Raw genomic sequence first — 26,825 nt, forward strand, 5'->3', positions numbered from 1 at the left:
GGAGACAGCCCCGTGGACAGAGCCAGCGGGTTTCTCTTTGGAGAAAAAGCCGACTTCTCTAGAGAAAAGCCCACCAGGTTCCAGGAACTGAAACGAACAGGGCCCCTCAGTTAAAAGCAAGCGGAAAGTACCATTGAACTTTTAAAATACTTGACTTAAAAATCAATTTCTTGATTTTTTTGAAAACATTTTTTTACCAAATGATTTTACAGATTTTTTTAGGAAAGGTAAAAAAAAATTGTTGAGGAATCCGCCTGTTTCCCACGGACGCTAGGGCTCTGGGCTCTGTCAGCACCCGCACCCCCATTTCCAGGGCAGGCAGGGCAGCAGGGGCGTCCTGCTGAAGGTCCAACGTGGGGGTTGCTCTGGACCCGCGTCCTCATCCAGCCGGGGCCCGTGCGCTCTGCCCCTTCTGGGTGCTCTTTGCTTGAAAACAGGCCTGTACCCCAAACGGCCCTGGACAGACAGCTCTCTGGCCGCCCCTCAGAGCAGGAAATACCACCGGGCAGAGTCCTTACGCTCGGGGCGGGGTGCCAGCGTAAGGTGCCTGAGCTCCCCGCATAAGCTTGTCCCCAGGTCAGTGACCTTGAGGACAGGCACTGCGTCCCTTAACTTTCTCGTGACTCACACAGCTGCTTTACCATTTAGTCAAAACATTAAGTGCTTCAACGATTAGCTTTTGAAAGTGGGTGCAAATCTGTCCCAAGGACGACGCAAATAAACAAGGACGTCGACAAATGGCTAGAGAGAGGCCTGCAAGCGTTGCCGGGTCAGCGCGGTGTCGGGAAACCCGACAATCTGCCCGAGGACGCAGTGCGTGACAACCCAGCTCAAAACAGGTCCCCCGTTTCCAGGGCAGGTCAGACTCCTTCGGGGTGCAGCCGGAGGGGCTGCCAGTCGACCTGCGGGATCGACCCAGGGCTGGCACTGAAGGCCGCCGGGCTGGTGTGTGTGCAGCCGCCGGGAGCCACGGCGCAGTGACAAGTATGAAAGTCCAGTGAGATGTCAGTGGATGGCAGAGCCTTATTTTTAATGTTTTTTAAATGTTAATTTGTAAAAGTTATTAAACCAGCTCAAATGTGAAATGAAAAAAGACAAAGACATTTTAAATAAATAACTTATTTATTCAAAATAGTTTTCTGACCTTATTCACAGTTTCAAGTTTAAAATAAAAGGGGGGGTAGAACCTATTCTTGGTCAGCTGTCACCAAAGTCAAAGAGAAGTGGGCCCTTCAGGACACGCACTAACACGGAGAGCTGCACGCGGGCTGGTCTTCAGACTCCGCACCGAAGCTTAGAACGGCGACTTCTTCCCGGGCCGTTCAGAGGGGAACGCTGTGGCTCTAACCACGTGCCACCGACGTCCCCGGGATAAAGGTCCCTTGGCCTAACGTAACATTTATCCAAAGTAACTGTGTCTGAAACCCACGTAGCTTAACATACTCAACAACACTTAGTGTGACTGCACCACACCTCTGCTTCTGAGCGCGTGCGCGGAGCTGCGTCTCACCGATTCCGGCACTTCCCACGCGGAAGCGGAGAGCTCGCCTGCCCCGTCTGTGGGGAAATGAGGACGCTGTGCTGCCGCGTGGTGCCCACTGGAGTGGGTACCTCCCACGCGTTTAATTAACGAAGCACCGAGTGGACAAACCGGCCCGAGTGCAGAAGGCACGGAGGAGGCACCTGGGGCGTGGCCCCGGCGAGTCACTGCACGGCACTGCCCCGCGCGAGCTGGTCCAGCAGGTGGACGAGGACGTCGATCCGTTCCGGGAGGCTCGTGTTTTTGTTGGCGGTAGCTCTCAGAAGCTGGGAGTAGATGTGCTTGTTGGTTTTGAGGGCCACATCTTCTTCCACGTTATTGCTGGTGGGCAAACAGAACAGGACAAAACAGAAAGAAGGGACGTAAACAGTGATGCCCCCACGCCCTCCCGGTCACAGCCCCCATGTCCGCAGGGAGCAGGTGCTCTAGTCATGCCTCGTCCACGCCTTGTGGATCTGACGCTTGGGGGCCTGTTTCTAGACGTTCCTTTCAACGCGTCAATGAAAACCCAGGCCATTCTTGACACAAACGAGTGCCTGCCGCGTACAGGCACTGCTCCTGGCCGTGAGCGAGCAGCCTGCCCCTGCCTCCTGGCCTCTGCTCTCTGGTGGAGGTGGGCAGACAGCACTGCCCAGAAGGAAGGAGGGTCCGAGGACACACGCCTGGGAAGGAACTCCGGGAGCAGCTGGCTGGGAGCTCCCTCAGCCGGTGTTCCCATCGGCAGCCTCGGGGGCTGCCTCCCTGGAGGTAGAATTCCCTCGGACTTGCAGCCCAGGCCCGACTCACAGAACTACGGCGCCCCCACCTGGCTGCGATGCTGGGGCTGGTTCCAGAGGTTCCCCACTGAACCCACCCCAAGGTCCTGGGTGCCCACGGGAAGACGGGCCAGGGCACACCTGTCCCTCCCAGCGTCGGTGCGATGGCCGTGCGCCTCCGCGGCTGGTGCAGGAGGAGACCTGCACACACGCTCACCTTGTCTTCTTCTTGGTGGGAGACAGCAGCTTGATGGACTGGAGGAGCAGGAACGCCAGCCGGGACTCGAAGATGCTGAGCAGCTTGAGCACCTCCTCTCTGTTCAGACCAGGAGCGGCGTCAGCCACGGGCGTCGGCTCCTCACTCTTAGGCTACAGACAGAGAGTTTCTCACCCACGTTTCCCAACAACTATGGTTCACACTAAAGTGAAGGACGGGGCTTCATGAACCCAGTGGCTTTAAACGAAAACCAACAGCCAGCACCCAGGTCTTTTCTTCAGGGCAGGCCGATGGGCAGGTAGAGGCTGTGAGCAGGCACCTCCTCCTCTTCCCTCCCAGCATCACTTAATGAGCTCAAACACAACACAACGCTGTCTCACAACGAACAGGCACTTACGAAGGAGAAACTAATCCTGAACGGCCATCTCCTAACTTTCCAGTATCAGAAGCACAAGGCACAAGAAGGAAACGGGTCCCCTACAGGGCCTGACAAACCCGGGCCAGCCAAGTCCCAGCGGGGGCAGCACGGGGACCCGGGGAGCTTCCCGCACGGTGGCCGCAGCAGGAACGCTGGATGCGCACACACCGAAGGGCCTGCCCGAGCCCGCCCAGCGCCTCACCGCCCACGGCTCCGGCGGTCTGGCAGACCTTACAGGAGGGCAGAGGCCCTTCTTTCCCTTAGGAAGCAAACAAAGCTCTCACGGAAGCAAACTTAACAGACTGAACACCAGGGCCTTACTGACCAAGGTCTGTGTGGTTATTTTAAAATGTGAAAGACACACTTGCAACTTAAAGAGTTAATAACAATTCCACCAAGAAAATGTACTAAATCACTGTGAGTGTCTTATCCAGAGCTGACACATGTATGTGTTTGTATATACAGGGTGGGGCAGAGTAGGTTTACAGTTGTGAGGAAGCCAAAGAGCTTACTCTTGTATTATTATTTGTTAATTGTTGTATTATTTTCCATATGGACAACTGTAAACCTAATTTTGCCCACCCTGCACATACACACACACGCCCCCACATGCCTGCTACATGCATTCACCCCTCAGTGTAGACATGGAACACAGAGAGCACCCCCTTCTCCCTTACCTGGCCCAGCTCCTCCACGAGCTCCTTCCTGATGAGCTGGAACGCATGCTTAGTTCTCACCATGATGTCGAGAGCCCCAGACAGTGTTTTCAATTTCCCGACGTTGCTATTCTGACCTAGCGTGTGAAACACAAAACGGTCGTTCCTGTGAGTGAAATCCAGACCCCCATCCAATGTCGATGCACTAACAAGTCTGACTTTCAAACGCTGTCAAGGGAGCTCAAGAGAAGCACAACATCTTCCAACCCCAACCAACCTTCCTTAGTAACTACCCCAGAGGAAAGCGTGCGTCCGCCTAGAGCTGTGGTCGGCAAACTGCGGCTCTTTGGCCCCTTGAGTGTGGCTCTTCCACAAAATACCATGGCCTGGGCCAGTCTATTTTGAAGAAGTGGCGTTAGAAGAAGATTAAGTTTAAAAAATGTGGCTCTCCAAAGAAATTTCAATCGTTGTACTGTTGATATTTGGCTCTGTGGACTGATGAGTTTGCCGACCACTGACCTAGACTCTAGAGCAACAGCTAGTCCCCGGGCCCCCGCCTCTCCACTTGGTCCTGCCGAGCGAGCAAGCGCAGCTCTTTGGAGAGTCTGGTTCGAGTGGACCAGCCGGGAGGAGCCTGCGGTACGAAGGCCACGCCACCGCGGACAGCCCCACATGCTGGGCAAGTCTCTGCGGCTCTTAGTACCAGGTGTCCTCCCAACCTGCTGTTCACAGCAGCCAGACGAGCTGAGCCAGGATTCGATTTATCCTCAGACCCGAATAAACTTCAGCCACCAGACACCACCAAGCTCCCGCCCGCCCTCGGGAGCTCTCGTCATTGCCTTCCCTGGCCCAGCACCTGCAGGCCGGCCTGTTCCAGAAGCCCGCCCCCCGCTGCGGCATCGGGCGTCACAGGGCGGCAGGGGGCCGCCTCCTCTCCCGCTGCCCTTCATTCCCGGTGGCCCGCGATGCCTGAGTCTGTGTCTACACTGACCGGTCACAGTTTTTTCAAATACGGGCTCCTGGGCCAGGTTTCTACATTTCTAGTCCCCGAACACAATCTAACCCCCTTCTCCGAGTTGAAAGGCACTCTGGTCTCTACCCACAGCCACCGACTGAGGGAGAAAGAACAGAAACAAACAAACAAACAAACAAACCACCACTCCTCATGCCCGAGGGAGACCGCAGGTCCGCCTGGCTCGAGAACACTGAGGAGGGCGCCGGGACTCACCGCTCATCTGGAACTCCGCGAAGGCCACCCGCTCCAGCTGCACCCTCAGCAGCTCGCAGGGCGTGTCCTTGAGCAGCTGGAAGAGCCTCCCCGCTTGGCCGTAGTGCAGGTCGGCCAGCACGCGGTGCTGCTTCCTGAGGTACTCGTCCCCGACCTGGAACCACGGGCGCGTGAGAGCAGGCGGGAGGCGGGGCTGCGCCATAGCATCACCTCGTCTCCGCCTGGGCCACGCGTGATTTTAGTGGCCGTGTCTGTATGTGTTAGTTTTAGCTGTCACACTTAGGCCTTCACTCCACGTCCGGGTAACTCAGGAGTCAACCCCGTTCTGCACGTGGATGCCCATGTCTCAGCGCCTTCGCTGACAAGGCCAGTCTTCCCCCACTGGCTTGTCCTGGACGATTAAGCTCGCTTTTGCCTTGAGGCTATTAGGCCACCTGAGCAAACCTGAATTGTGGTTGGGGCCTCCTGTGGGCAAAGGGAGAGTCGAGGGCCTCAAGGACAATCATCTCAGGACAAAGGCAACTCAGAGGTAACCCTCGCCCAAGGGAGAGGAGAGAAGCTGGGGAGCTGAGCTAAGAAAGGAAGCCCACAAACGAGAGCCGCCCCGAGGAACTGAGCGGGACTCCAGCAGGAGCACGCAGCCTCCCTGGAGGCGGCCCCTTCCGCCCAGGCCTCCAGGGACGCAGGCACACAGGCACCTGAGCACCAGGCTCCATGCACAGCCTCTTCAGAGACTAGTTCTCATGGGCTCAGCCGAAACAACCCGGAAGTCCAGCAATCACTGCAGGGATAAGCAAACTGGGATGCAGTCACTGCATGAAGACTACTGCACTGAGAAAGTGAGCAGCCACACGCACCACCTAGCGCAGTGGTCGGCAAACTGCGGCTCGCAAGCCACATGCGGCTCTTTGGCCCCTTGAGTTTTTAGCAAAGGCCAGCTTAGGAGTACCCTAATTAAGTTAATAACAATGTACCTACCTATAGAGTTTAAGTTTAAAAAATTTGGCTCTCAAAAGAAATTTCAATCGTTGTCCTGTTGGTATTTGGCTCTGTTGACTAATGAGTTTGCCGACCACTGACCTAGAGGAACCTCAGCATGATGCCAAGTGGAAGGCCACTAAGCCACAGAAGAGAACACACAGGAATGCTCATTCTACACAGTTCACAGGCAGGTAAATGTGTACACGTTGGCCCAGCTTGTGGCTCAGTGGGTCAGGTGCTGTCCTGTGCACCAAAAGGTTGCCGGTTTGATTCCTGGTGAGGGCACATGCCCAGGTTGCAGGCTCCATCCCCGGTAGCGGTTGTGCAGGAGGCAACCGATCGCTGTTTCTCTCTCCCCCTCCCTCTCCCTTCCTCTCTAAAAGCAGTAAAAGATCTTAAAAAAAAAAAAAGATCATGCTGTCTAAGTGGTAAAACACAGAAGGACAGAAAATGCAGGCGGTGGCTACTCGGTGGGTGTGGGGGGAGATTCCATGGGGAGGGGCGCCCAGGGGCCCTGCAGCACTCGTCCATCCTCAACCCCGAGCGAGCACGCAGGCCTTTCCTTTTGGGATTCTTCCGTACACATTTCCCATGAGTCCCTACGTGCTCTATTTCACAATAAAAAACTGGGAAAATGGGTACTTGAAGATGTACACAAAGGTACTCTTATAAAGCCTAACAATATTTAAAAAAAACAAAATACTACACCCAGGCAAATACATAATTTTGCAAACTAAGACCCAGTTGATTATAGCACAGAAAAAAATATGGCATAAGAAGGGGAAAATGCCTACTCGCCAAGTTTTTCTAAGTAGCTAACAGGACAGGAGGCATTTAAAATAGAAACATAAGAGAAGCACCCCGAACACTTTTAAGGGGACCTGGCAGGGAAGGTGACCGGGGCGGCGATACCTGGTTCCTCAGGCAGCTGTGGTACATGGACGCCAGCCTGTGGTGGATGGTGGCGGCTCGGTACTGACAGAGGGGCTGGCGGGCAGACGCCGAGTCCACGTCGCAGTATTTCAGGGACTTCATCATCGCCTCACTGACTTCCTTCTCAATCTGTTTATTTGTTAGGGGGGCAAATAGAAAAGAGACAAGCCTGTAACGTGACACGAGAAAGTTAGAACATCTAAGAACTGCTCCCCGCGAAGACGCTCAGCATCTGTAAAGAGGCTCCACGAGGCGGAAGACAGCCCGACAGAACCGTACCTGCTCCTGCGCTTTCCTGGACAGCGGCGCGTAGTCCTGCTGCAGCGTGGCCATGGTGAAGTAGGTGGTGGACAGCTCCCAGTTCACCGAGTCCCAGACGGCGGGGTGTCTGTCCCGTGTTCCCAGCGACCTCAGCGCCTTCAGGTAGTAGTCCACGGCCTGCGCGGAGGAGAGCGTCAACAAGCCCCTCCCCGGGCCCGGGCGGTGACTGGCTTTGGGGAGGACGTGTGGGAGGGCAGTGCTGGGGGGGCAGGCAGTGCTGGGGGAACAGGCAGTGCTGGGGGGGGAGGCAGTGCTGGGGGGGAAGGCAGTGCTGGGGGAGCAGGCAGTGCTGGGGGGAAGGCAGTGCTGGGGGGAAGGCAGTGCTGGGGGGAAGGGCAGTGCTGGGGGGGGAAGGCAGTGCTGGGGGGAAGGCAGTGCTGGGGGGAAGGCAGTGCTGGGGGGAAGGCAGTGCTGGGGGGGAAGGCAGTGCTGGGGGGAGGGCAGTGCTGGGGGAAGGCAGTGCTGGGGGGAGGGCAGTGCTGGGGGGGAAGGTAGTGCTGGGGGGAGGGCAGTGCTGGGGGGCAGGCAGTGCTGGGGGGCAGGCAGTGCTGGGGGGAAGGCAGTGCTGGGGGGGAAGGCAGTGCTGGGGGAGAAGGCAGTGCTGGGGGAAGGCAGTGCTGGGGGGGAGGCAGTGCTGGGGGAAGGCAGTGCTGGGGGCAGGCAGTGCTGGGGGGAAGGCAGTGCTGGGGGCAGGCAGTGCTGGGGGGGAGGCAGTGCTGGGGGGAAGGCAGTGCTGGGGGGGAGGCAGTGCTGGGGGAAGGCAGTGCTGGGGGAAGGCAGTGCTGGGGGGAAGGCAGTGCTGGGGGGGAGGCAGTGCTGGGGGGAGGGCAGTGCTGGGGGGAAGGCAGTGCTGGGGGGAGGGCAGTGCTGGGGGGAAGGCAGTGCTGGGGGGAAGGCAGTGCTGGGGGGGGCAGGCAGTGCTGGGGGGGGAGGCAGTGCTGGGGGGGCAGGCAGTGCTGGGGGAGAAGGCAGTGCTGGGGGGAAGGCAGTGCTGGGGGAAGGCAGTTCTGGGGGGGAGGCAGTGCTGGGGGGAAGGCAGTGCTGGGGGGCAGGCAGTCCTGGGGGAGAAGGCAGTGCTGGGAACATCCTCCCTGAGGAAACGTATGCAGCTCTAAGTACGCGCTCCCCTGTACTGGGAAGCAGAGCGCTCCCCTGAAACCCCTGGTAAGCCGACTGGCCTAACACGAAGACGCAATTACCCTAACACAGGAAATGTCTGAGTGTTGCCAGACCTCACATTGAGTGCGCACACATTTTTATTTTGTTCTCCAAGATCAAAAGGCTTCACTCCGCATGGGTTACGTTAAGGATCACACTCTGAGCTCGCCTAGGCTTTTCTCTCAGGACACAGCTCACCCCGGGACGCACAGTCAGCGGAGATGTAGCCCAGATGCTTGGAAACAGGTCAAGCTCTGGGCTGGACGCTCAGACGCTGAGTGTGGTTCCGGGAGGGGGCCTCGCTGGGACTCTCGCTGCTCGGGGCGCGCACTGCCTTAGGAACAGCTCACTGCGAAGCAAAGGCTGAATGCTTTTTGCACTTTTCCCTTTCATTCTAAAAGCAAAAGTCCTCTTCCGATTTCTCCTGTTAGTGACGGCTCTCACGTAGAGCTTTTGTAAAAAAAGGGGCTCCCTGCACTCGATCAAATGTGTGCTTGCTTTGGCGCGCCTTCTCCAGCACTGGATGGGACCACTAGCCAGAAAGTATTTGACAATTCAATCAGTGAAAGAAACTTGAGTTTTAAATCCCTTAGAAGTTAACATTTTGAAATTTTGCTTCCATATTAAACATTTACTTTTTCTACACATACGAATTTCTTGTTCATTTGTCCTTTCTTCGATGGGGACAGTATATTTTCAATGACTCCTAACTGCTGTACACCAAGAGTTTATTAACCTATGATCTGTCCTGTGCTATAGATATTTCTCGTGGATGGTGGTTTGCTTTTCAGTTTTGCTTTCTGTTGTGTCCTTTAAACACTTTATTTTTGCACATTTAAGTTGACCCATCTTTAACTTTGTGACTTCTGCTCGTTACGCTGGGAAAGTCCTTGCCCAGCCGTGAGCTGATTCCCCTGGCACCTTTACAGTTTCACCTGTTCATATCGAACTTAATCCACCTGACATTTACTCTGGTTACACCAACACACTTCGCCGAAGATCACCTTTTACCCACCAACCCAGTGTCATCTCCAGTCCTGAGTCCTTAGTACACGCAGGCCTGAGTCTCTCAAAGGTCTGTCTAGTCCTGGGCCATCCCACCGTTTTCATTACTTTGGTTTTATGGTATTTTAGTGGAGCAATGGCAAAGGTAAGGGGCAGTTAGGTATGAATGGATGATCCCATGAGCAGATGCGTTACCTTGTTATAATATAAGCCTTCCTCTGGTGAAAATTCACGTTTAAATTCGTCCCCTGCACCGCAGTGCGCCTGTGCACAAATCCGCATGAGCCTTCCCGTGTTACATAACAAGAGGGCAGCGTTTGTAGCATCATCAATTGACTCGAAGTTGTGAATTCCTTTCTCAAAGCAAGAAAAGCTTTTTTTCCACAATTGTTGCTCTGCAGTCGACACACTTTTGCTTACTTCATGAAAAAGTAAAAAAAAAAACAACTGTGTAAGTAGGCATCCGAGTGAGCCCGCTGGGTCTCTTGATGGACGCTGAGGACGGGGCAGGTGCAGCAGCGCCGCCCTCCCCACACCTGCCATGGCCGACCGGGCGCCCCTCACCCGCACATCCATGCTGAGCGTGACTGTTTGGAGAGAGGGCCTTTAAAGAGGTAATCAAGGTTAAATGAGGTTATAACGTGGGGCCCAAACCCAACATGACTGGTGCTGTTATAAGAGAGATACCAGGGACACCCACAGGGAAAAGACACAGCAAAAAGGTGGCCGAGGACGGAGCCTCAGAGAAAGCCAACCTGGCTGGCACGCTGGTCCTGGCCTCTGCTTCCAGGGTGAGAGAGATCGGTGGCCGATGCCACCCCCGGGCTCGTTATGGCAGACCATACACACCCAAACGCAGCCCGCCCCAGTAGCGGCTGCTGGTGCCATGGCAGCAGATAAAGCCACCTGGCCCGGCACTGCCTCGTGAAGACTGGGTTTTAGGAGCACAGTCTGTGCCCCGCATTTCCCGGCGCTCTGACTTCCCTTCCACGCTCCTTCACTGACTTAAAGAGCACAGGTTCTCGTATCTCAACAAACATATGTATATTATATATACTAAAAAAGACTGTGTTGTTGTTGTGTTTTAAAGCACACGTTCCCTCACTAACTATGAACTCTTCGTCCCTAACGTCGAGCACGGTTTATAGATCAAAAGCCCACAACTTATTCACCTTCTAGCTTAGCCCTCTCCCCACCTGGGAACTGCGCAACCTGCCCTTCTAAACACCCACTGGACCCTACAGCCCTGGCTCCTTCCTCAGGCTGCCTCAGTCTGCACAGCCCTCCCTTCCCCACACCTGCCTGCTACGTCCTCCGTGACGTGTACCCATCTGCTCAACCTCACCAAAGCCTTCCCAGTACCCCGAAACGTCCACACACGCCTCCCTCCCCACCTGTCGCAATGTGCTTGATTTATGAATTCCAAGGGAAAAATCATGTTTTTTCCTAATTTCATTTCTTGAAAATTTAAGAAAAAAAGATTTTTTTAACAGAGCATCCAGGACTTAAAATCAAGTGCCACAGTTCCTTGCTTGAGCCAAAATCCATGTGATTTTCTGACAGAAAAGGCACTAAAGGGAGGACTCCACAGGGATACTCACCCACTCTCTCACTCTGTAACGCAGCAGCCTGATTCATATAAAACACACCGATTTCATTTCTGATGTTACCCATTCTCTTCAGCACTTGTACATAGTGTTCTGGATTTTGGCTTTTTAAGTCACTAAACTGCAGGATTTCATTGGCAGCCTCATAACATTTACAACTAACTGAAAGTTGACTTTCTAAGTCTGTAGACAAATCAGTTGCCCAGGCAAATCCTTAAAAGAAAGAAAGGAAAAGTCACCGCTGTGATTATGCAAATCCTACTTCCTTAGTATCCAAGTAATCTGACACTTTCAAGGTAATAAAGTAAGTAATTGCAATACAGTATAAACATACTAAGATTCAACCAATAAAACTAAACATGTAAGCTTCAAAGTAAATATCGCTATTTAAGAAACTATATTTTCTTGGGACATCAATGTCTGTTAAAAGAAGCATTTTCCTGCCTAGAAATACCAGCCGCCTGCGTGCCCCAGCTTCTGGCAGGTGCGCCTGCTCACCGGCGAGGGCCTGACGCTGTCGCTGACACAGGGGGCCCTTGCTCTTTCTTTAAGGGGAGCAGCTCTTGTAGGAAACTGCAGCTACGGGCGGCGGTCATGGACTGTAACGCCTGCCAATCAATGTCTGACTCACAGAAGAAGCTGCTGGATGGGCCCTCAAAGACTCACGCTCGCCACCTAGTGGGGATGGGAGTAAACTTGGGTGCAGAGCCCCCAATTCAAGGGGAAAGGGTAGCACTCCTGATGCAGCCTAAATGCTTGAGAGACCGTCATTCTCACAACGGCGTATTCTAAGTCAAATGAATACAACAGGAGCGTCAGAACACACTGAGGGCTTCCTCACGTGTCCAGGAGAATAAAATGAGGGGCCTGCTGCTGTGGGCTACGTGTTCCTGTCTCCAGCGGAAAAATCGGACAACTCTAAACAGTGACATAGTTAGTGAGGCTGCCAACCCTGAACGGAGTTTAAAGATGATCTCAGTGTCTGAGCCCCAGGCATCATTCAGAAGGTAATCCACCTATTTCTACCAATGCCATTCCTTCTCTAAAGAAATCATGGCCTGGTCAGCTGCCTACAGGGCCACCTGGAAAAACCTCCTGGGAAGACAAGTGCAGAAAGTCAACACAATTGTCCGAGAGCTTGTTTACAGTCATTCTAGCTGTATAAGCAGTAATTATAAAATACTGCAAAAGCATTTTACATACACACACACAAGGGCATGTTCCACGTTAAAACTGAGAAATCAGTGACACAGAGCAGCATCAAGCACCAACACGCCTGCCCCTTTTCTCCCAGTCCCCGGGCAGGAACTCGGGGCCTCGCCGCCCACCTTGACAGCTGGACTCCCGGTGGAGGCTGTGCAGGATCTCCTGGTCCTCCTTCGTCTGGTAGTTAAACTCCTCCAGGTGAGCCGCGCGGTTGTTGGCGTTCTGGGCCAACATCAGCTGGATGTCGCCGCAGAGCGTCAGGTACTGCGAGAGGAACAGCAGCACTTCGGAGAGCATGTTGGTGCAGAGGCAGCAGTAAGTGTCTGTGGGAAGAGTGGGAAGGAGAAAAAAGTGCATAATGAACACAGTGTTAAGAAAATCTGCTACCAGCCGTCTCCACTCTAAGTTTATTTTATATCAGAGAGCAAACATGGCTTCATGTTTTTCAAAATGAAGATGTCATTAAACCACTTGGAGCAGAAAATAAAATACTAAGTGACACCCAAGATGCAAAAGGGTGGTTTTAAAATTAGATTTTACAACAGGAGTAGGAGTAGAATTTTACTGGCACGGATGTCTTCTGTTCCCCTCCCAATGCCTGAACAGGCTCGTTCGCAGGGACTCACCGTGGCTCTGCAGAGCTAATTTGATGTATCGCAGCGCGCGTCCATATTTCTGCAGGCTCATGGCAGCGTCAGACAACACGTAATAGGCTTTTGACGACTTGAGGATCAGCTGGAGCTTCATCTTATGTTGCCAGGAGCCGGGGGTCATTCCGGACTGGCTGGAACCATTGCCCTTCTGCAGGGAGCCCACTAGGACGGGGAGAGGAGCACGTTCATGTTCACGTAGCTCACCATCAACAAGCCATGTCTGCTTCTTCACAGAAGCGCTCCAGGCTCAGGTACTGCGGTTGTGACAAGACTGGGCAACACCAGCTTCAAGTAACCACACGGAGTGAACCTGTTTCCACAGACGCGCTGAGTTTCCCAGGGCCTCCGCCTCCCAGCAGCAGCCTCACTCCCTTTCAGGGTCACTGACTTCACTCACTCACCACCGACCCCCGCCTCCTTCCGCCAGTCTGCCCGTGAGCCTGCCAGAGCCGACCTTCTGAAAGCCAGCTTTCATTGCGGCGGAACCCCTGCTCTGAAGCATTAAACCAGCCTCTCGCTACTTACTCAGTCGGGATAAACATCTTAGCCCACTTCCTAAGCCCATTTCCTCAGCCTCACCTCCCAGCCCTCCTCCCGTTACCCATCAGCCAGAGCCAGGTGACTGCTCCTGCCTACAGATGCCTGTCTCCCTACCTCCGTCCAGTGGACCGCTTCCTCTATCAGAACAGCCTTCACTTCAAGTCCAGCTTATTGCACCTTCTTCACCCAACCAATGACCACACTGTGCCACGCACTATGCCGGGCACCAGAAAAGACATGAAGCCATGTGGCCTCTATCCCAGAAGACCTGGCAGACCAGAGGGAGACTGGCTGATCCATAAACCTCTCAGGGGACACGTGCAGGCTCACACGTAAGAACAAACTGCCGTGGAGGCCAGCCTCCCCCCTCGCCCAGCCTCAAGATTTCTTTTTGATCAGATACAACATGAGTCTTTCAAAGTGATGAACAGTCTCTAAGTCTCTACTATGAGGCTGGTGAGAACACTGAAGCTGACTAAGGGGTCTGTGCAAGCACAGCTGACCGTGGGGAAGGCAGGCCTCATGGCAGGGGACCCAGTCCTCCGCTGGCGACAGAGGGGAGCATGGAGGCCCTGACCAGGAGCTGGGTTTTCAACAGCTGAGAGGGGAGGGAGGGAGAGACAGAAAGGCATTTCAGGAAAAGCACCATGAAAAGGCACACGGTGTCTACATCCTGGGCGGTTCTCATCGTGTCTGGGTTCAGGCCTGGCACCCAGAAGTGCTATATAAATGCTGGGGAAGTAAATCCCCCCCCCCCCCCACCCGCTTATGTTCACGAAGAGAAGATCCCAAAGCACTGGGTATTACTGCAAACACTGATTTTCAAAACATTTTAAAACAACTGAAACAGATTTTTAAAGGGGAGGGGACAAGGATGGAAAATAAATATAATTCAGATTAAAATAAACCAGAAACTCAGACTTTTACTTCAAAGCCCACGTGTTCTTCAGGAAGTGAGGCTCCTGGAACAAGTGAATGGCCTTCTGCTCGTCGGGGACTGCCCCGAGGCAGCAGCAGCGAGGAGCGGGGCAGGGCTGCTCAGCGCACTGTCCCAAGTACCTCACACACTCACGGTCCGTTAACGACCCTCTGAAGCAGGCACCTCTGCTGTCTTCACTTGGAGTGAGCTGCCCGCCCTAGCAGAGCCGGATCCGAGCCAGGGCTGGGCCCGGCTGCTCTGAAACCCCTTCGGCTCTCGCCGAGGCAGGGGTGTCTCAGGAGCAGCCCGGGTTCTCATTAGAGACACCCGTGAAGGATCAAAGCGATGCTGCGTTTTGTTTTGAAGGAAATGGTTATTTCCCTCCTTTCCACTCACATGGCTCCTCCTGGGTCCGCCAATGAATGCCTCGCTGACACAAACAAGTCGGCTGCCAGCAAAGGACTAGCATCTTGTTCTACAGAAAAGACCTATTTGCACATCAATTCAACTTACTTTTGTCCAAAAACAAGGCCATCTGCTTCTCCAGACCCTCAGGACCCCCCCTTGCAGACTCATCTTCATATTTTAATGGGATTGGGGTGCTGGGGTCAGCTGCAGGGAGGTCGCTTTCTTTCTTAATGCTGCTGTCCACAGATTTTAAACCCTTTAAAGCAAGGAGAAACATTTACTGTACATGCAACTGAAGGTCAACTAGAAACTAAATAAGGCAGTATCTGGACTACTGAGTACATTTAGCAGAATTTACATTTTGAAAACTACATTTGACCGGAACAAGTTGGAAAAGCTAATTTTCACTTTAAGCTTCAGGGAGAGAAAACCCACAGCAGGAAACCCTTCAGACACCAACACACTCACCTCCAGAACATAGCTAAGCACAAGTCGGCAGCGTTCCTCGGTGTCATGGCAAACTGGAAACGCACAACTGGGCTTCAGAAACAAACATTTAAAATTATTACTATGCGACCAGTGTGACAAATTCCACACCTGTCAGTTCCTGGGAATTACGAAACCTCTACAAATCAGTCATTTCAAAATGTGCTTGTGTACTCAGCTTAGTGGGGTATTAAGGTTAATGTACTGTTTTAATTGCAGATTCAACTGATATAGTAAGCATCAACACAAATCCTGCTTAACAAAAAGATCTCCCGGCATACACGTTGCTTTAAGTACTTATGTTAAAAATTATTCTACTCGACAAAAAAGTGAACGTAAGTAGTCACGTTTTAGATAAATGCACACCTAACCTCATACGTCAGCTCAGCGTCTAGTCAGCACTGCTACTGGGCAGCACAGCTCACACCCCCATCCATTAGCAACAAGCTCAGCAGCACCAGGGGCCTCACTGCATCACTGTGCTCCTTGGGGCAAGCCCGGTAACAGCCCCCACCGCTCAGGGTGCTCTGTGGGAGGGCCTCTGCCCGGCTCTTGGTTCTGGTGAGCCCGAGAGGCGGGGTGACTGCTGACTGGGCTGCAGAGAAGCCCGCACAGGCGAGAGGTCTGTCCCACGGGCAGTGAGTCCGTGCTGGGACCAGGGCTCTGGACGGTGCTGACTCCTGGTTTCCAAAAGGACACCGAGCCCTGGCTGGCCTTGCTCAGTGATTAGAGTGTCAGCCCACGAACTGAAGGATCATGGGTTTGAGTCCAGTCAAGCGCATGTACCTCGGTTGCAGGCTCGATCCACAGCCCAGGCGGTCAGGATGCATGCGGGAGGCAACCAATCGATATGTCTCTCTCACATCAACATTTCTCTCCCCCCTCCTCCCCTCTATTCCACTTTCTCTAAAAATCAATGGGAAAAATATCCTCAGGTGAGGATTAACAAAAGGGACACTGAGAAGGCCAACTAAAGACACGTTTATATGAACACTGACGACATTTTTGGAGTGCTTCAGAGAATGACAAAGTGTTCCCTGTTAAACAACTGTAAACTAACATGTCACTCCGTCTTTATTACCATCTAACTGCTTCATGAGCCCAGGGTCTTGGTTACAATGCAGCAACGCCAACTTGTGAGAGGCTGACTGTACCCACCCACTGCTGTTTTTCCCCTGGTACCACTTTAATACACACTGAAACATGCTTACTCTGATCTGATGGATGGATTTGTACTTCTCTGGAACTGACAACTCTCCAACAGACTTGATTATGGCCACTGCTTTGTTATCGTCGGGAGGGTCAGAGCTGGTGCAATAGGACCCATTTTCATCGCTGTCTGGCATCTCCTCCTCCTCCTCACTGTAACTTTCATCAGAATTCTCATTTAAGGGAGACTCTGAACTTTCTTCTTTTTTAGGTTCATCCAATTGAAAGAGTTCTGAAAGCATGTAATTGGCTGAAGCAATAATCTTACAAAAAGAAAGAAAAGGCGTGACTGTCATCAAACCTGAGCACTCTCCGGTGGAAGGAGCTTCACTGCTAAGCGAGCCTCCAGGAGCTCCGCACGCAGGCTGCCCCCAGCACAGACCGCAGCACAGAGGCCCGCCCGTCACCGTCCCCTGAGCGCTCTGAAATTCTCCCGGTTGTGTGTTTACTTCCTGAAAGTATCCCATCCCAGCGCTCTCTCTTAAAAAAGGTGGCAACTGTACTTCACTGGAGACAAGTCTCCAGGTATAGAGTCATAACTACATTAGCAAGTATCCTATCAACTGAGAAACAAGCACTTCTCTTCCTAAGCTATACATTAAACAGGCAGCTAGTATTTACTAAGCAATCTAGGGCCCCAGGGGAAACCCCCACTAGTTTAATGAGGGAAAAGTCCACTGTGGAATTTCTTTTTTTTTTTTTTTTTAAATATATTTTATTGATTTTTCACAGAGAGGAAGGGAGAGGGATAGAGAGCTAGAAACATCGATGAGAGAGAGACATCGACCAGCTGCCTCCTGCACACCCCCCACCGGGGATGTGCCCGCAACCAATGTACATGCCCTTGACCGGAATCGAACCTGGGACCCTCCAGTCCGCAGACCGACGCTCTATCCACTGAGCCAAACCGGTTTCGGCAGACTGTGGAATTTCTTAAAATGGGCATGTATATATTACTATTTAGTCCACTCTATTATTTATTATTAGGTGGTTCTAATAACATTTAATAGTTGTAACACCATTTTCTGTCACATTCAGTATCCATCAAACACCACCCCTTCAATCAGCAATTAGATAATTAAGTTAAAAATGGTTTTCCATTTTTCTGGAAAAAGTTTTCTCTTGGTTTGGTCTCTAGGATAATCTTTATCTCTAAACTGAATGTGACTACAATAAATATTGGAGCTTTAAAAAAAAATGGTCCAGCCGTAGCCGGTTTGGCTCAGTGGATAGAGCATCAGCCTGCGGACCGAAGGGTCCCAGGTTCGATCCTGGTCAAGGGCACATGCCTGGGTTTAGGGCTCAGTCTAATCTGCAGGAGGCAGCCAATCAATGATTCCCTATCATCATTGATGTTTCTATCTCTCTCTTCCTCTCCCTTCCTCTCTGAAATCAATAATATATATGTATGTATATATATATATATATATATATATATATATATATATATATATATATATATATATACACACACACATATATATATGTATATATTTTAAATAAGTGGTCCAGACTACAGACCTTCTTGATTTAAACAGGCTTCAACTAACCTTACACCAAAAATACAGACAACTGAGGGCATGGGGGTATAAAATTGGGGGCCCTTGACTGAGCGACCATTCTAAGAGATGCTTTTATTCTACACTCAAGTATGGACTTGAACCTTACCCATACTAACAGTGATTAACATGACCCGTCCGTGTAAACAGATCTTGAGACTGTGAAAGGTTCCCACCTCCAGGAGGGACAGAGCGAAGGAAAGTGCACTGCACACGCGGCCTCCATTACAGACAGCGCTGGCCAAGAGGAGTGTGACATGAGCCGCACATAACATCGCAGACGTTCTAGCAGCCACGTTCACACCTGGTTGGCTTCATTTTAATATTATCTTTGATTCAATAAGCACATAATGTGTGCACACACGATCCTAAAATCTGGGGTGTACTTTACGCTGAAAGCACACCTTAACTCAGAGCGGGCAGCTTTTCAGTGCTCAGCAGCCATACGGAGCTCCCCCGCCCCGCCCCCCCAGAGAGGCAGCTACACACGAAGGCTTCAGTGCCAGGACATCCGTCAGACCGCTAGGCTGTTCTCCCAGAGCATGCGGGTGTTCCCCTTACTTGAGGGTGTCTGCTTTTGTCCAACAATTTGACACAGTTGAGAAGCAGCGTTCTGATAGTTCCGTAGTGTTTCTTATTTTGGTTCTTCTTCATCATCATGTTGCAGGCAACCCTACAAAACATTTACATCAACTTGACGCCCACTCACCCTTCTCTGCAAGGTTCAAGTGTAGGCCGCCCCCTTTCCTCCACTGAGTAAGGACCACAGAAACCACCAGTTACCCTCCCCGCAAGGTTTTTTTGGTGTAGACTCTGTGTGTGTGTGTGTGTGTGTGTGTGAATATGAATACTTGGCTCGGGTGGTGTGGCTGTGCACTCTACAATTCTACACAAGGCTCCTCTTCCTTTCTTCCCTGGCGACAGCACTCACTTGTATAAGAGAATAGCCACCGGCATGGTGAACGGGTTTTGGTATTTGTCTTCGGTTTCTTCACAAAGAGTCGTGAGATCATAGAGCTTCACGATGTCACTGCCACTCGCTGCAGAAACAAGCAAAGGAGCCTCATTTCACAGCGGCCACTCAAACCCATCAGATTATTGTTCGGTCACGAATAAGCTCACCTTTAAAGAGCCAATAGGTATGTCCTTCTTTGGTGCAATTAGACTTCAGAAAGGATAAAATATTCTGTGCGATGTCTTTTATGACTTTAGTAGAAAAATTAGAGTTTTCCAAATTGGGAATCTCTTCTGTCTTTATCATTTCATACTTCTATAAAACAGAGAGAGGGCGGTTTAAGAGAAACCTCGGCAGCAACACTTCTCTTCCTAAACAGCGAGCACATGTGTAAGTCCTGCCATTGGGACCTGTGCAGCCTGCCGAGATGTAACCAATGGTTTTCCATCTGTTTATGGCTCCCAGAGGAATCTGACCCACCGTCAGCATCGCTGTTCATGTGCCACACGAGTAATTCTCAAGGGAGAGTCACCACCCGCCTGTGAACCACGAATGTAGGCATGATCTCATTTCTGTTCTCCCCGGAACAAACCTCACGGCACACTTCCTCCATCTACCCCAATGGCTCTCAACTGGGAAGAGGGATCCCAGAGGTAGACTTCACCCCTAGACACTAGAATCACCTGGAAGTTTCTCCAGGAGACACCACCCTTCCCCTTGAGCAGGACTCTGTTCCTTTACAGAAATGGAGCCGGGGGGGGGGGGGGGGGGGCGGGTGTAGGGGCACAATGAGTAAAGGCTGCATGGACAGCACCACCACTGCACCTCCATATTTTGTCCCCAGCTTGTCTTCTGGTCACATGTCCCTAAACTCCTCTGCCCACATTTCTGAAATACTCCAAGACTAGGAACTCCAAATCAACTGGGAAACTGGACCCCAGGCTCCTAAGGTTGGTGTTCACCCCTGGTTCAGCTAAAGCTCTCCTGGATTTCAGAGAGCCTCTGGCCCACCTTCCCTCTGCCTGAAAGCCCCTCCCTTTCACCTGCCTGGGAGAGGCTCCGATGTTCTCACTTAATGGAGTTCCTTGGGAAGGAACTCAACAGGATCTTAGGAGAAGGCGCCCCACTTACGTCTCTAGTCCCATATCCTCTAATGCCTGCAACTTCAACATGCTCAGTGGGCCTTTTAATGCTTTACCCAAACTGCCCAATGATAGCCAACACATCACCTCCCCTGCCTGAACAGATTCAACCTTCCCACCTCAGGCAACACCACCAGGATCTGTCCCTGAGCACCCGAGCCCGAGCCTGGATTCCCTCCCCCGCTTCCCTCTCCCCGCTCTCACTAAACGCTGCCATGTGGGGGATGGTGCAACAGTGGTTCTCAACCAAGGGAGCAAATCGAATCACCTACAAAGCCCCCTCCATCTTGAAACACTGCGGGCTCCAGCAAGTGGGTTTTTAAAGAGCATAGGGCTTCTGAGGCAGCTGAGGGTGAGGAATCACTGGGCTGCAGTACGATGGCTAAGACCATGGCCGTGGTCAGAGACAGGCTCACATACCGGCTCCACCGCTCACTAGCGATGTGGCTCTGCGTGACTCACTTGAGCTCCGTGACTCCCAAGCCTCCCTCTCCATCAAAAGCGATACTAGTATACAGGCAGCTAAGAGCTGACACGAGCTCAGATAAGACAATGCCTGTAAAGCACTCAGCAAAGTGCTCGGAACAAAAGCACTCGATAAACGCGAACCATTATGACTGCCGTCAATTCTCAGTGCTTACTCAGTATGAGGACGTTACGTAGTAGGAGTACATTACGTCACTCCTAAAAGTAGTGCATACTTAACCCGTCTTTGTCTCCAAACCCTCCAAACACACCATCCCCAAATTAATACTCCAGCACACGCACTTCACACCCGATGCAGAGCTCCCACCCATTCCAGATCCCCACGAACCAAGTCCACACTCAGCTCAGCACCCAGGCTCTGGTATTGGGCTGACCTTCCCACCTTCCTGCTGCAGAAGCCTTGCTCCCTAACTGGACGCATCACCAAGCCCTCATTTACTAACACTCGTCTTTTAGAATCCACCTGGTGTTTCTGGGGACGCTATCTGTCATTCAAGACCCAGTTAAGATGCCACCTCCAGGAAGTCTGTTTTTCAGATCAGAAGAGACATGACCTCACCCTCCACAAACATCAGACTTCTGTGTGTGCATCACCCTTCCAACGCTTACCCTGCCGTCTCCTATTTTCTCTTTGCACATGACTTTTATCTTTCTGGGTCATGACCACACTCTATTTTCTCCCCCAACATTTAAAATGGGGACAAGGTGCCTCATCACAGAGCATGCTCAACAACAATTTGCTATGTAAGCGATCTATCACTGTGGCCTTTCCCTAAAACTTTGCATATATTGAGTAGACAGCTGTGCACTGAATAAATACCTTTACTGTAACTGTAATAGGTGCCTGGCATTAAAATTACAGTCCTATGGCTACAGTGCAGGTTCAGTGTATTGATGACCGTCTCACAAATTACCTGTAAAATTATCCTCCTGTGATACCTAGAACTCTATCAACAACTCAAATGTGAAAATACTTGAATTTCAGTTTATTCACAGCTACATTCCTTGCTAAAAAGTACACCTTGGATTTTCAGGGCCTTAAAAGCTTCGGTGAGGCACTATTCTCCACACCCATCTGCTCTTGAGAGATTATTAGAGACGCACTGTGTCTTACCTGTACAATCCCGTTTACATGGAAACACATCACAAGCTCTGGTACATTACAGATCAAGTTGTCCAACCAATAGTCAATTCCAGTTAGCACATTAATTGGCTTGTTGTTATCCCTAAAAATATAACATTTCTGGTGTTATTTGGTTTAATTAAGATGTTTCAGAATGAATCACCCGAGACTTATTTCTCCCATTTAACCATTTTAATCTGTGCTCCCTGCGTGGGAAATGCCATATAAGCTCTTTGCCGATGAAACATGCACACGTAGCTGTTCTATTCACCATCTTTGCATAAGCTCTGCTTGCTTCTCTAACTGGAATCCATAAGCGTTTTCAGTAGAAACAGAAGATGGTAGCAGGTGACTGTGGGCCCACTGCACGCTCCTCCAACAACATGGAGTGAAAGACTGCCCACCATGCACGCTGCCGCCCAAGCTGGGATGCACACTGGCTAACGTGAGCACACACAATGGAGCATTAACAGGCGCTGGAAACCACCTCCTTCACTGTAAATGAATTCTACTACACTTCACAAGCAGACGCAGACGTAAGACGAGGCCAGGACAAGACCTCTGAGTCCATTCATCAAGGACCAGGGCGAACCCCCAGCTCCAGGGCACCCAGCATTCCTTGAGAATAGCTCCTTCTTTGTTGTGCATTTCAATTCTAGCAGGAGAGGGAAGGATGCCCGGATGGATGGGTGCAAGTAGACGGACAGAGGTTCTAAAGGAAAACGAGAGTGGTTACCTGAGACGTAAGCTGACTGCTGGGTATCTGCCTCCTCCAAATATAGGCATGTTGGAGCCAACCAACATATGTATGTCTTCAAACGTCCACAGAATATTCCGAACAAAATCATTTTTAAGACCCTTTGATTTAAAATAAAATTGGAATGGTGATTATATAATAAACAGGAGAGCTGTAATTCCCCCCACGATCCACAGAAAGACTAGAAAAAAGAAAGGACAAAGGAGACGAAGTAAGTGAAAATGACAGAGCTGTAAGATCAGAGCTGTTTAGAAATGGACTTTCGGGATCAAGTAGATTTCCCCCCTACGAATTCTAACGGAGACTAGTTTTTAATGACGAAGTAGGCTGGGGCTGGGTGTCTGGACGCGGATACCCTGGGAAGCATACCTGACTGTTCTCCCCGTCATTGAATAAAGTAGTCAGGTTTTGTTCTTTGGGGGCTGAGGCCAGATGCCCCACTATGTATGAGGGTTCGAGAGGCTCACTTCCCTGTGAAAAGTGCAAGGATAGGAATGATTCTGCTGCCAGAAGTTCTTATAAAAGGCCTACTGTTAGAGTATCACCCAAGCATTCAAAGCAGACACCTCAAAGCTACTGCTGTCATCAGGCTAAGACACATTCCCAACTCTTGTCACTGGTGGCTTCCGACAGCTCTTAGCTATCCCAGCCACTGCAGCAAGCCAATCACATTTAGCTCGCACTCAGAAAAATTCAAGATTACTTTAGCTTTCAAAGTTTTATATTTTTCTCTTTTGGGGGGTAAATTTCAATACCATTAATCTTTAGCCTACCCCATCTCCATGCAATTAAAACATTCCTGAGAAACCTCAGCCCTATTTTTGAGACACCCGTCATGATAACCACCTCTAGTTTTGCATTTTGTAATGTGTTTCACAGACCACTAGTCCTTGGGATACTTGGTAGAAATTACCAGAGTGAGCGGTGACAAAGGCTACTCGCTGTAGACTTGCTTCTGGAGAGTAACAATGCTCATGAGCATGGAAAAGCCTCCAAGAGGTTCTGTAGTAGAAAATCGACTTCCCCTCTGTGTGATCCAATGTTTTCAGACTGACTTAATCTCAGGACACTTTTAATTCTTAATACATCCTGTGGACTGTACTTTCAAAAACACTTTTAGAAAGAGGAACTTTTGACAGTGGGTAAACTCAGTCCACCAGTCAGTTTTCCAATCATTAGGCAGCTGCCATTAAGACACATTACTTTAAGCCGAATGTCAATGCCACCATAGTCCCCAAGATGGGCATGCATATGTGCACGCACACTGTAGTCCATGAACCCTCACTTCTCACCCTAGGTGTGTGCTAATAGGCTTAGCATCTGCCTGCCAAGAAGTGCACGTGACTGTACACAGGTTGTGTGTGGGTGGGTGCACGTGCATGAATCTCCAGCACTTTTGCTGTGTCCTTGAAGAATACTCTAGAGCTCCAAGCTTTTTTATTTATTTACACAGACAAGTTATTCACCTGGGGACCAACTCCCAAAATCGTATTTGCCAGGGAGTTGCTTTAATGAGAGTTTGGGCTCTAGGTTATGATGTTCCAAATAAAGGTCTGGCTATCAGGCCATTACAAAGATACCTATTTCACCTCTTATTATTGCTTAACCCAGACCTCAAACTAGTGGTTTAGGTTTGGGGAACAAGAATTCATAAGGTGGTGGCTTGCAGACAAAAATAAATCACTAAATGCTGAAATTAAGGCTGTATAATATGTTCTAAAAATATTCTGTGAAAGATTATTTTATGGCAGGAGAGCTCTTCCCGGCACTTGGCATTGCTAAGACAACCTGACTGCTTTGAGGCCATTCTGAACATGTGTGGAACGCGTGGACACAGCAGAGCACGGCTCGAGAACAGGCCTCTGAAGTCACAAGGATCTGAACACTAGCCTGGACTTCACCAGCCATGCGACCAGGGACAAACATCTACTCTTTATGAGCTTTAGTTTGTTTACTTGTAAAATAACACAATCAACATTCAACACATACCATTAACACGCATGCAGTGCTTTATACGCATGGCATGACGTGCAGGGCATGAGAGGCACTAACTAGATGCCAGTTCACTTCCTCCACATGCAAGTCTACAGCTTCTCAACAGCCTCCAAGGTCTTTCATAGGGAGCCCTACCCAAGGTAAGGACAGAATGGGAAGGGGAGGTGGGTGGTGGGAGATGGTATTTCTATTGTGTCTGTTTATAATGTGTGGGTTTTGAAGTCAAGGAATACAAAAAGAATTTTTAAAAACTCCTTTGGTGAACTATAATCACATACATGAACATGTATAAAACAAATAATACAACATAATCGCTAACTACAAAGCAAATCATCCTGTGTTAATACCAGTGTAACCAGTCCCCAGTCCTGACCTGGGCCTTGCACGTGCCCGGCCCCCATGCCCTTTTCATCCACACCACCCCCTCCTGCTAGTTCCCGCTGTCACCTTGCATGGTAATTACTTCCTTTCCTTTCCTCAGTTTTTCCCAACTTGTGAGAAATTTGAATTCATTACATAGTTTAATAAGGTTTTTCCATCTTAAAACTTACAAAAACTAAAATCAAGTTAAACATATTTGCCTCCTTGTAATCCTATAATTTGTAAAGATAGCAACACTCTGGGTGAATAATTTTCAATATGTGAGAACACATAGCAAGAGGAAAAATAATTTGCCAAGTTAAAGATCCTATTTTTATCTTCTTTAAGTTTATCAATAGGTTTACTTGAAAACAGACATATACAATTCACATCTGTGGAGTTCTTTTTTTCTTTGATAGAAACAATGACAAAACTAAACAAGCAATAAGAAGAAACCAAGAATATAAGAGACAATACATTCACTCTCCCTTCCTTTCTAAAAACTTTCTAACATTATTGTAGGTTAAAACCTCAGGAACCTCATCCAGAAAATCTTAAGGGTGATTTTAGCCTTAAAAATCTGACTAAAAGTTAAGGTCAGTATTTAAATTACAAGCAAGTCTCTGAGTCAATATTTGATAGGCACTTGCTTTACACCTAAAGTTTAAAATATACTACATGACTATATTTATTATATGTTATAATACTCTTATGACTTTAAGGAGATAATCAGCATTGATAAACATATTGGTAAGCTATGTTAAATGCTGAGAACATTTTTTAAATATTTTAAATTTAAAAAAAATCTGATCTAGCCACTCATATCTCTGGCAAATTCTTAAAAAAAAAACAACTAAAAGAAGTATGTTTTTATAATTATGAGACATAAATTGACAGAATATTTTGTATTGCTGTTCATCTATTTTTATTGGCACGATCATTGGTTCTGTCTTCTTAAATGAGTATGCCGAGTTAGCCTCGGAGTACTCACTAACCTGACTGGAAGCACTGGGATCTTCGGAAACGGGAGAAGGCATTTCGAAGGGGGCGGGCCACGATGCCCCGTCCGCGTCACCTGTCTGGTCTGAACTGGATGACTCCCGCTGCTCTGCAGCAGACGGGACGGGCTGCGCGGCTCCATCGCCATTGATACTGGCCAATCAGAAACAGAAATATCACACTGTCACTAAGGGTAAGCTCATGCAAGTCTACTACTTTTTAAAACCAGACTCTATAATCAAGCATACATCTTACTTTTAAAGAAAAGAAATGGAAGACATTGAAATGTAAACAATACCACAGTGGCAAACCTTAAATTATTATTTTTCCTGGCTTCAAATTAAATTTTAGATCAGAATTTAATTTTTCCTCTTTAAGATAAAATAAACAAATAGCCAAGTACCTGTAATATAAAAACTTGGAAAGAATAGCCTTTTGATACCAATGCTCTTTGCTCTTTTTCTTCCTCTGCCACTTCTGATCAATAAGTCTCTGATAAAACTCTTTCAGCCACGTCCAATCACCAGTCTGAATAACATAAAAAATTAATCAATACAACAAACATGTAGTCAAAACAATTCGTTACCCATTACTCTTTTTACAGGAAGTACTCTTTACTTTTTGAATACTGTCTCATAAATACGTATTCAATGTCAATCACCGTAACTTATCTTCCTTTACCAATGCACTGCAGGAAGAGTCTTTAAATAATCGCTATCGGACTGGTAGGACCATGAACTATTTGCAAACAGTGCATGAAAAGTTAAGTACAGAAATGGAGAGTAAGCCTTGGGAAACAATAACATGGTTATTTTGTATAAAAGCACCCATCATCAATACATTGGGGGGGGAAACAGGCATTTACCAACACTGTTTGAGAGCACTGCTTTAAGGGAACCAGTTAATTCTAATAATTACATATTCGGAAGAATAACAACCTTTTTCACATTTCCTGGCAGCCATGTTTCACGAGAATCTCTTTAAAGGAGACATCAAAGGGTTTTTCAAAAACTTAAACTAGTCCCTTAAATTTCAGACTTTTCACCACTTTTTCATTGGCTTCATCCTTTTCCTTGCAAGAATCCTGCTGGCTGGCATCAGTAAGTTTCTTGCCAACTCTCCCCTTTCTACTTTTTAGGATCCGTGAAACTTCTGGCTCCTCGGTTGCTGAAGTCCTCAACTTTGTTTCCACCTGGGCCTTTCTTGAGA

The 26,825-nt window shown here is 49.6% G+C and overlaps 1 protein-coding gene across 2 annotated transcripts in view; it reads right to left on the reverse strand.

The window, feature by feature from the left end:
• Positions 1-1,112: 1,112 nt before the first annotated feature.
• The window catches only part of EDRF1 (erythroid differentiation regulatory factor 1), a 29,780-nt gene continuing 4,067 nt past the window's right edge, over positions 1,113-26,825 (reverse strand). Inside the window, exons 5-25 of one of the 2 annotated variants that reach the window (XM_079793189.1) lie at positions 26,020-26,144; positions 25,613-25,769; positions 22,632-22,733; positions 22,242-22,363; positions 21,497-21,608; positions 18,922-19,069; positions 18,731-18,839; positions 18,361-18,472; positions 16,243-16,503; positions 15,014-15,085; positions 14,651-14,801; positions 12,652-12,840; positions 12,148-12,348; positions 10,814-11,032; positions 9,408-9,631; positions 7,008-7,166; positions 6,708-6,857; positions 4,815-4,968; positions 3,608-3,723; positions 2,513-2,664; positions 1,113-1,861 (exon numbers count right to left, since the gene is read on the reverse strand). In XM_079793189.1, the coding sequence (XP_079649315.1) occupies positions 1,705-1,861; positions 2,513-2,664; positions 3,608-3,723; positions 4,815-4,968; positions 6,708-6,857; positions 7,008-7,166; positions 9,408-9,631; positions 10,814-11,032; positions 12,148-12,348; positions 12,652-12,840; positions 14,651-14,801; positions 15,014-15,085; positions 16,243-16,503; positions 18,361-18,472; positions 18,731-18,839; positions 18,922-19,069; positions 21,497-21,608; positions 22,242-22,363; positions 22,632-22,733; positions 25,613-25,769; positions 26,020-26,144 (3,192 nt within the window). In that variant the 3' untranslated portion in view covers positions 1,113-1,704. The remainder of the gene's footprint in view (positions 1,862-2,512; positions 2,665-3,607; positions 3,724-4,814; positions 4,969-6,707; positions 6,858-7,007; positions 7,167-9,407; positions 9,632-10,813; positions 11,033-12,147; positions 12,349-12,651; positions 12,841-14,650; positions 14,802-15,013; positions 15,086-16,242; positions 16,504-18,360; positions 18,473-18,730; positions 18,840-18,921; positions 19,070-21,496; positions 21,609-22,241; positions 22,364-22,631; positions 22,734-25,612; positions 25,770-26,019; positions 26,145-26,825) is intronic. The other variant, XM_079793190.1, reaches the window with a different exon arrangement.

The sequence above is a fragment of the Cnephaeus nilssonii genome, assembly GCF_951640355.1.
Source record: "Cnephaeus nilssonii genome assembly, chromosome: 16".
NCBI classification, from domain to species: domain Eukaryota; kingdom Metazoa; phylum Chordata; class Mammalia; order Chiroptera; family Vespertilionidae; genus Cnephaeus; species Cnephaeus nilssonii.